Source organism: Elephantulus edwardii, unplaced genomic scaffold (assembly GCF_000299155.1).
Source record: "Elephantulus edwardii isolate Elephantulus edwardi_28Jun2011 unplaced genomic scaffold, EleEdw1.0 scaffold00027, whole genome shotgun sequence".
NCBI lineage: Eukaryota > Metazoa > Chordata > Mammalia > Macroscelidea > Macroscelididae > Elephantulus > Elephantulus edwardii.
Window position 1 is genome coordinate 21,190,789 of NW_006399777.1, and position 10,726 is coordinate 21,201,514.

At 41.3% G+C, this 10,726-nt stretch overlaps 1 protein-coding gene across 1 annotated transcript in view; it reads right to left on the bottom strand.

Moving 5' to 3' along the window:
* Positions 1–4,503, bottom strand: part of NME9 (NME/NM23 family member 9) — a 32,551-nt gene extending 28,048 nt beyond the window's left edge. The window contains exon 1 of the mRNA XM_006883427.1: positions 4,471–4,503. Coding sequence (XP_006883489.1) covers positions 4,471–4,503 — 33 coding nt within the window. The remainder of the gene's footprint in view (positions 1–4,470) is intronic.
* Between the last annotated feature and the right edge of the window lie 6,223 nt (positions 4,504–10,726).

Here is a 10,726-nt window from a genome sequence, read left to right on the forward strand (position 1 = left end):
GGAACTGCTGGCCCCCTGTATTTATTCTCTCTGTTCTATCTCATGCTTGGTCGGTTGTCTCATTATTAATAATTATAAAAATACTTTACCCTTGGTCTGCGACACTTCCCTTTTGATTCTCTAACCCCAGCCCTTTGCACATCTTGCAATACTCTGCTTTATCTTCTCAAGACGCCCACTTCAAATCTTCTGCTCACCTCCCTTATCTTACATCAGCATTCTTCCCCTTTGTTTAGGCTTCTTTTCATTCCAGCGCACATTTACGTCTCTTATGACATTCATTTTGGTCTTTTCTTTCATCACTGTCTTTGTAATGACCTTTTGCTTTCTTCCTGGATGATGTTCTTGATGTCATCTCACAACTCACCTGATCTTTGGCCACTAGTATTCACTTCATCCAATCTACTCTTGGGATGGTTTTTAAGTTCAGTTGGAACAGACGCAAGGTCTTATTTTGGTTCTCAGGGATTTGTTTTCACTTTTCTGTGGTGTTGGTGGTGTATGCCATCAGAACTGACTTACAGCTGACCCTCCAGAGGGTTTTTAGAAGCAGCAAGTTGCACAGAAGGAGACTGTCCATCTTTCTACAAAGGTGGATTTGAACAACCTATCTTTGGTATGGCAGTGCAATTCCTTACCAGTAAGCCACCAGACCACTTAACCACTGCTAAATGAGACCAGTACTGTTATATCTGGAGGAACACTCTTCCACTTTGCACATCACTCGTTGTCAATGTGTTCTATGAGGTAACCTGGGTTTGCTGTGATGCTGAACCTTGTGCCATTAGGGTATCAAATGCCAGAATGGTTTCCCAATGTGGACAGTGTTAGGTGGAGCTCCCAGTTGTAAAATAGGCTTGGAAGCAGGAGTGGCATCCACTTCCTAAACCACATGCCTCTGGAAACTCTATGAACTTGGAGAAACAATGACAGTTACGGAAAGGCATTAGGTCATTTGTTCATAGAGTCGCTATGAGTCGACCTCGACTTGACAGCAATCAACAACAACAAGAAGCCACCAGAGGAAGTCTGATGATCCACTTTCAAAATCCAGCCGATGAAAACGCTATGAATCAGCAAGGGTGGTCTGCATTTCAGTGTAACAGAGCTGTTAGTATTTCATTCTGTTGTGTATCAACAGGGCTTCCCTGGATCAGAGGCTGATTCTATGCAACTGATAATAACACTTGAAATACTGCACCCAAGTCAGACTGAGGGCCACACATGAAAATGAATGGCACTGTTAACAATGCTCCTGGCCCCTGAGAGCTTCCAGGGGAGCTGGGGAGCTAGGTCATAAGCACAGAACATCACATGGCAACGGTGTCAGAGAAAACTCCTCCCAAATCCACTGGCATTCCCTCTCCTGTTTATATAAAGGACTTGAGGCTCAGAGAGCTGAGGATCTTGTTGATAGAGCTAACACCACCTAGTGGCCCACCCGGCACACAGCATGTCTCAAAACATTTATTTAGCACCAATGAACATTTAAAGATAGTAGTGGTTACTGGGAATATACCCCAAAGAGACTATAACTGCCACACAAGCAGATAAATGCACACCCATGTTTATCGTGGCTTTGTTCACAACAGCAAGGAGTTGGTACCAACCTAAGTGCCCATCAACGAACGAATGGATAGAGAAGCTGTGGTACATTCACACAATGGAATAGTACGCGGCATTGAAAAACAAGGAACTCATGCAATATTATTCAAAATGGGTGACTCTGGAGGACATTATGCTGAGTGAAACATCTCAGTCACAAAAGGACAAATACTACATGGTGCCACTATTGTAAAACAGGACTGACCTCGGGCTTGGGTGGAAACTGAGAAAGATGGGTTCAATAATGTATACTGCACTGAAAGAGAGGAGGAAGAAAACTGTTTAAGAGGGATATGCGATTAGGTATTTTTGTCATGACGGGAGTCCAGAGCGAAGGCTGTATAGTGGAGTGGACCTGGGGGGGGAGGGATTGAAAACAATGGGGGAACTTTTCTTTTACTTTTCAAAGAGAAGAGTGTACTGGAGGGGGAGACGGGTGGGCAGGGAGAAAAGTACAATGGATTAATAGAAATCCAAAGTCTCTGTAAATTTTCATTAAAATTAATTTAAAAAATTTTTAATGATAAAAAAAAGAGAGTACAGTAAGAACGGGGTGTCCACAGAGCCCACAGTTACAGAAGCATGGCCACTCTACAAACGGCCTCTTGAGAGCTTCAGCGGCCAGGTGGGTAGAAGTTGCACTGCAATCCCCAAGGCAAGCTGTGCGGAGTCCCTCAGAATCTACCAGATGCTCCTCCACAGGAGAAGGACAGGCCATCTCTTCTTGTGTGATTTACTCGGAAAACCTGTGCGAGGGTCAGCTATGGGTCAGATCCAACTCAACTGCGAACAACAACAACATATTCTCAAGGGAGCTCTGGTGGCCTAGTGGGAAGGAGTTGTGCTCCCAACACAAAGGCAGGCTGTTTGAATCCCCTGCTTCATGGAAGATGAATGAACAGTCTCCTCCCAACTGACTTCGTGCTTCTGAAAATTTGCTAGAAGGTCAGCTCTGAGTCAGTTCCAACTCAGTGGATCACAACGTCCTATCTCGGCCACACGGATTGCCACAGTGACTGTCACAGTGGGCTCCAGGCTCTCAAGGAGCTCCATGAGGATGGCTGACACAGGACAGGGCAGAGTTCAGGGGTGCTGTTGCCAGGTTTGTGAGGAGTCCTAGTCGACCCACCAGCAACTAACAACAATTGCATCATATTCTCACTGCAAGTCATAATTACATGTCAGCAACAAATGCAATGGTCACCTCAAACGATGTCCATTAATATTTTCTTGGTTTTAATGTTTTATTCTTATGCAGATTTGGACTTTATGGGTTGTTTGAGTACTGTAAGAATATTAAGGTTATCCCCAGTATTATGCTTGCATATATTTATTGTTGCTCCTGTTGTTAGGTGCCATTGAGTTGAGTATGACTCAGTGACCTTATGAACAAAAGATCTGAACCAAGTCCTGTCCTGAGCCATCCTCACACTTCCTGACACACAAGAGCCCATTGCAGCAGTCACCTTGTCAGTCCACTTGGCTGAGGGTCTTCCTCTCCTTCGCTGACCCTCCACCCTTCCCAGCATCATGTCCCTCTCCAAGAACAGCACCTCCTAGCAATATGTCCAAAGTACGTGAGGTGAAGCCTCATCGTTCTTGACTCCAAAGAGCACTCCGGCTGCACCCTCTCTAAGACTTATCTGTTCATTCTCTTGGCCATCCATGGAAGGTTCAGTGCTCTTCTCCAGCACCATATCTCAAAGGCTTCAGTTCTTTTTCTATCATCCTTATTCATTGTCCAGGTCTCGGCTGCATAGCTAGTTATCAGAAAGACTATAGCCTGAATCAGACGCACCTTAGTCCTCAAACTGACATCACTACCCCTCAATAATTAGGAGAGGTTCCTACCTGCAGATTTTTCCATTGCAATGAGTCTTCTTATTTCCTGACTATTCGTACCAAGGGTGTTAAATTTCTTGCAGATATTTAAGGGCACTAAAATGTGTCATCATCATGAGAGGGGCTAACAGATTTTTTCCTTTGAGGAAGAAGAGTACAACATTCAAGTTTAAACCCTGCCTGTCTTACAGAGAAGCATCAAGAACATCAGTTTTAACACCTGGGAAGATGCAGAAGTGGACCAAAACTGACAGGTAATTCACTAAGCACAAGAGCACATTTTCCAACCAGGTGATGTGCTGCTTCTCAAGCGAACGTTCAAGCGAACGTCCTCCAAGTTTGTTACCGTTTCTACTCTCACAATTGATGTTTTCAAAACTACTTCTTGAAATTGGAAAACTGTTGTCTGAAGAAATGTTTTCCCCGCTTTTAAGGAAAAACAAATTACAGTTCTCCTATTTGACACTTGAATATTGGACTTTTGAATGAATACAAACAAATGGGTTTAGAGTATTTCCTGACCAGGAGTATGTGCTTTTTTCATGCCATGGTTTGTGAATTGTAATTTCCCATGTAACTGTTAACTAGGCAGAAATATAAAATAAAATTCGAAAAAAGTGAAATAAAAATGCAAAAACACCACGGGTGGTGGTTGTTGATTGACATCGATTCAAGCAGAACTCATAGCGACACTATGAACAAAAGACCTAATGCCTTTCCAATAACTATCGTGTTTCTCCAAGTTCATAGAGTTTCCAGAGACATGTGGTTTAAAGTGGATGCCACTCCTGCTTCCAAACTTGTCTTAAAACTGGGAGCTCCACCAAACACTGTCCATCATGGGCAACCATTCGTTATGGCATTTGACACCCCCTTCCCCAATGGCACAAGGTTCAGCATCACAGCAACCCCAGGTTACCTCAGTGTTGCAAATTGACTGGGGGTGGGGAAAGATCCGTGTCAAACTCCCCACTTCTCACTATTGCCCTATTCTCCCACGCAAAACCAAATTCTGACACTTACCTGAAGGGCAATTTCCTTCTTCTTGCTACCCATGGCTCTGCAGAAAAGACAAAAGCCCGTTATTGAGGGTTCGAGGCCCATCCCCGGTGCAACTTTTTGACAACTGGTTGCATGGATCTGCAAATAAAAGCCTCTTTCAGAGAAAGCGCTTGTCCCTTTAAAAGGTGCTGATAATTGGCAGGAGATAGGGAGCTGTGATGGCCTAGTGGCAAGAGACTGCGATGCAATCCTGAAGGCACAGGGTTCAAGGTCACCAGCTGCTCTGTGGGATAAAGATGGACAATCTCCTCCTGTGTCATTAAACTGCCTCTGAAAACCAGGCATGGGTTGGTTCTGACTGTACGATACACAACACCAACCATATATGAATGGGCACAAAGTGAATAGGGGAAAGAAGATTGCAGCCCTTAACTTGCAGGGCGATTTCCCGAGGATTCTGGGGCCCCCACCCGGCCCCTCTGGCTGCGCGCCCCGAACCTGGAATCGGTTCAGGGTCGGCCACTTAAGCGCCCGCTCGGGAATTTGATTGCAATAAATACCACCAAACTGTTCTCTTGACTGTTCCTATCGATTAATGAACCTGCAACCACCTCCAACAGTCTGAGGTTGCCAAGGAAACCGAAGGACGCACATAGTCTGCGCTGCGAGCATGCGTACTCCCAAGGCCCTCCTCCCTCGTAATATGATTCAGTACTCAGCGGCCAAGAGCACTCTCATTGGCTACGGTGTTTTACTATCATCCAATCAAGACCGTGCGTTTGTGCAAAGTACACCTGTTTCCATTCATACCTTCTTTCCAAGTCCTGGTCGCCAGCTTTTCTACGGTGGCATGTCCCTAGAATACAGGAGCGGGGGTGGTTCCAGGTTTTGAGGCTGCCCAAAAGGCTCTCTTTAAGGCAAAAGCTGCAAATTCAAAATTAGGTATGAATGTAAGAAGTGCTCCAAATCACTGGCAATAAGAGAGATGCAAATCAAAACCACAGTGAGGTAGCATCTCACTCCAGTAAGAGTGGCAAAGTTTAACAGGACAGCAAGTAGTAGATGTTGGAGAGAATGTGACGAGAAAGGAACTCTTTTTATTTTATTTTATTATGTGTGTGTGTGTACTGTCAAATAGGATCTGACTGGTACAGGAGGAGATTGCCCCTCCTTCTCCAGCACAGCATCTGCTGGTTTTGAACCACGTACCTCTGGAATTGCAGTGCAGCTTCTTTCCACTAGGCCACCAGACCTCCCTGAGAAAGGAACTCCTATACCTTGTTGGTGGGATTATAAAATGGTACAACCATTCTGGAAAGCAGTTTGGTGCTTCTTTAAAAAGCTGAACATAAATGAATGAATGGAAATACAAAATATCTGTAAAATTTTCATTAAAGTTAATAATTTAAAAAGCTGAACATAGAAATTCCATATGACCCTGCTATTCCACTACTTGGAATATACCCTGAGAATATGAGAACTGAGGCACAAACTGAGATATGTACAACAATGTTCACCATCGCAAGAACATGGAAACAGTCCAATGTCCAACCACAAATGAACGGATTGAGAAATTATGGAACATTCACACAATGGAATACTATTCAGCACGCAGGAACAATAACTTTGTAAATTATTACCTAAATTGGAAGAGACTGGAGAGCATTATGCTGAGTGAACGAACTCAGTCCCACAAGGATAAATATTGTATAAGACAGTTATTGTAGAATGAGGAGGGGTGGGAGAGGCTGAAAGCGGAGGGATGTGGATATACGGGGGGAAGAGGGGATTAATAATTGGGTTGTACAATTTGATGGGGGGGTGAGTGAAATTGAAAAAATGTGTTAGAATTTGCATTAGAATTTTGTAAATAAACTAATGAAAAGAATAAAACAAAGAAAGTCAATGTTTCTTTATAATGAGAAAATAAGCCAACACTTTGTGGCAAGCACCCATTCCTTTAAAATCTTTTCAATAAGCAACTGTTTTTAGATGCCACAGAGTCAGCACCTACTCCTAAAAACGCAGTGTGCCACCAAATGAAACATTGCCTTGTCCTGCACCATCCTCGCACTTTCTGCTGTGTTTAAGAACATTTTTACAGCTATTGTGTCATTCCTCCTCACTGAAAGTCTTCCTCTTTGACCCCGACCTTCTACCAAGCATGGTAGTGTCTCTCTGAGGGACTGGTCTCTCCTGGCAAAATGCCCCAAGTGAGTGACACTAAGTCTCAAGTTTTCCTTTCTGGAGAACCTTCTGGTTGCATGTCTTCTAAGACAGGTTTTTTTTTACAGTCTTTGCCATTTCTTGGTATGTGTCAGAGAGCTGGTTAATGATTAAGAATGATAAAGAATTGATGCCTTTGAGTTGTGGCGCTGAGTAAGAGTGTTGATATATCATGGACTGCTAAGTGAACAAACAGGTTTGTCCTAGAGAAGGTGAAGCCAGTCTGCTTCTTGGAGGCAAGGATTCTTAGGCTTCATCTGACATACTTTGGGCATGTTGCAAGGAGGGACCAGTCCTTGGAGAGGGACATCATCCTTGAAGGGTGCAGGGACAGAGAAAGAGAGGAAGAGCCTCGATGAGATGGATTGATTCAGTGACTGGGTTAATGAGGGTAGGTATCAGAGACAGTAAAGTTGACACAGGATAGAGCAGGTTTCAGGTCTACTGTACATGAGGTCTCTGAGTCGACAACAACAATAATACGGTATATTCAGTATTTTCACCAACACTACAATTCAAAGACATTAATTCTGCCTCAGTCTTTCTTTTCTCACTGTCCAATTTTCACATGTATATGAAGCAATGGAAAATACCATAACTTGGATCAGGCATAACTTTAAAACAACACCCTTGTTCTTTAGCATTTAATAAGCTCCTTGGCAACAGATCTGCCTATTGTGATACAATCAGCCAGTTCCCTAACTTCTGCTCCCATGGTCATTGACTGGGGACCCAAGTAAAAGGAAATCTTTTAGAATTTAAAACTTTTCTTCATTTATCATGATGTTACATATTAGCCCGGTTGTGAGAATTTGTGTTTATTTTGTGTTGAGATGTACTCCATATTGAAAAGTGTAGTCTGATATCCATCAGTAAATGCTTCAAACCTTTGCTTGCTTAAAAAAAGGCTAAGTCATCTTGTAAAGCACAGCATTTTCACGAGTCTTGCTCTGATCCTGATGCTGCATTCTTCCTCATACAGTCTAACTTCTCAGATTATTTCATTAGCACACAGGTTGAATAAAGGAGTAGGGAAATACAGAAGAATACTGATGCACACCTTTCATTATTTTAAACCAGGAATGTTTTCCTCATTCTGTTCTACTGCTTCTTGATCTCTGTGCCAGTTCTAAGTTAGTACAATTGAATGTTCTAGAATTCTTCTTCTTCTCAATGCTATTAATAATTTATTATGATCCACATAGAAAATGCCTTTTTTCTTTTTTAAAAATGTTTTAAAACTTTATCTAGGTATGCATGCAAAATTCATATGCTTTGTCTTTCATTCATGTACATTGTGTTTGACACATTCCTTCATTCACATTGTGTTTCATACAATCATTACAATACAGTGTATTTTATAAAGTTAATAACCATTCATCTATGCCTGCTACCACTTCATCCTTTCAGGTCCCCACTGGATCTAGCCTAATTCCTTTAGCCCCTCCCTCCACCCACAAACTCTGTGAAGCCATGGATTCCTGCTTTCCCATTCTCAGACCCTCTGCCCCTCTCCTCTTCTCACTTTGGACTTTTTTCCACCTCTTACTAATAATTTCCTTCTATTTTTCCAATAATGATCTTATGTAGTATTTGTTGTTAAAAGACCATGTTTAAAAAAAAAAAGACTGAGTTGGTTCATTCAGCATAATGCTCTCTAGCCTTTCCTATGTTGTATAGTATTTTCTGAAATCACTGCTCCTGAGTGCTGCATAGTATTCCATCGTATGTATGTACCACAGTTTCTCAATCTATTTGTTTGCTGATGGAGAGAATTCCTTTTATAGTCAATAACATGCAAGCAAATATCAGAGGCATCCTTTTTTTTACCATTTTAATGAAAGTTTACAGAGACTTTGAAGTTTCATTCATTCATTGTTACACTTTTCTCCCTGCCTAACCTCTTCCCCAGTTCTCTCTTCTCTTTGAAAAGTAAAAAAAAAAAAAATTCTTTCATTGTTACACAATCCCTCCGCCCAAGTCCACTTCACTATGCAGCTTTTGTTCTGGACTTGACTCAATTTTCTTTAGCTTCATTTTGAACTTGCACATGAGTAGTTGATGGTCTGTTCCACAATCAGCCACTGGGCTAATTTTCACAGCTGACATTAGGCTTCTCCAGTGATTCTTTCCACAAATGCAGTCAATCTAATTCCTGTGCAAACCTTCAGGTGAGGTCCATGTGTATAAGCACCATTTGTGCTTCTTATAAAAGGTATTTGCAATGAATAAACCATCGATTGCACAAAAGTCCCTCATTTTATCTCCGACCTCATTTCTGGGACCAAGTCCATGTTTTCTGACTACTGATCCTTCTTCCCTATTCTCAACTTTTGCATTCCAGCCACTCATTATTATCAATGAATTTTGATTACACGATCACTCTATTTCCAACTGCAAGACTTGGTAGAAATCATCTATTTCCTCCTCTTTGCCTCTAGTTGTTGATGCATATATTTGAATGATTGTGGTATTAAAGGTCTAACTTGTAAGTGTATCTATATTACCCTATCACTCATAACATTCCATTTCAAGATAGATTTGGAAATGATCTTTTTAACAATGAATGTGACACTTTTTTCTTATTTTTTCATTTCCATTGTAGTAGATCATACGATTGTCTGATTCAGAATGTCCCATGCCAATCCATCTTCTCAGATCATGATGCTGCCTATGGGTCCAGTGGTGAGGATTTTTATTTCCTTGATAATGAGAGATAATCTGTATTGAAGGCTTCAGTCCTTGATCCTCTGCAGCAAGCACTTCAGGCCTGTCTCAATTTCAGAAAGCAAGGTGTGTCATCTCTAAATATTTGTAAATGGTTTAAACTTTGACTTATGTGAAATGTTAACGTATTTATTCTCTGAAGAATAGTTTGCTTTAAAAATTAAAGGAACAAAAGAATTTGAAAACAAAAGTACTCTGAAAAATTAAATAAAAATCTTAAATGGTTATACTCAGGGTTGTTTTAATCTCATGTAGAACAATGATAAGACAATAAGCTATTTTTATACATAATGAATGGGAATGAGTGTATGAAACACAAAGTGAATGCAGAATGGTGTGAAACACAATGTAGGCAAACTTTGCAAACAAACAATAAAAAATAAAAATTGAACACCCTCCCCAACAGCATTGAGCTTTCTTCAAGTAAACTCCCCCCCCCACAGTAAGGGTAACACTGCCCTCTACTGACAGGGATGCCTCATCAGATGGTTATTGATGTGACTAGAAATTTGAATCAGAGCTCCCTATTATGGTGTTAAGACCTCCATTATAAAAAGCTGGAAAGGCTTCCACACAGAACCATTTATAGATGTTTCTCAAATACGAGAAGGGAAAAAAGAGGGGAGCAAAAACTAATAAATAAGTTAGGTGAAGGTAAATGCAATAGAAGGCTGGTCAGATATTATTATGGATTAGTTACATTAATCAATTGTTATTAATATTATGAAACAAGATGTGTATAAATGATCGAATGAAACCACAATATCGTGTGTAAACTTTCACTGAAATAAAAAGAAATTAAAACATTTAAAGGAAAAAAGTTTAAAAGTCTAGTGTGAAAAAGAACATATTTGAACTTTGTAATTAAACCAGCCTAAAAGAAAAACATCTGTTTAAAAAAAAAAAACAAACCTGAACTTCTAGGAGAACAAACAGATTCATCCAAGAGAGGGTTAAACCAGGTTGCTTCTTGGAGGCAAGGATTCTGAAGCTTCATCTGACATACTTTGGACATGTTGCAAGGAGGGACCAGTTCTTGGAGAGGGACGTCATGTTTGATAGGGTGGAGGGGACAAGACCCTCAATGAGATGGATTGATTCAGTGACCGGGGTAGTGGGGGTAGGTGTGTCAGAGACAGTGAGATTGGTACAGGATAGAGCAGGGTTTAGGACTGTTGTACATAGGGTCGCTATGAGTTGCAGATGACTAGACGGCACATAACAACAACAACATTCTAGTTTAAAGAAAAACAAATGTAACTGACCCAAGAGAGAGAGGAGCCCTACTAGCCTAGTTGGACTTCTATTTGAAAGGTCAACTGGT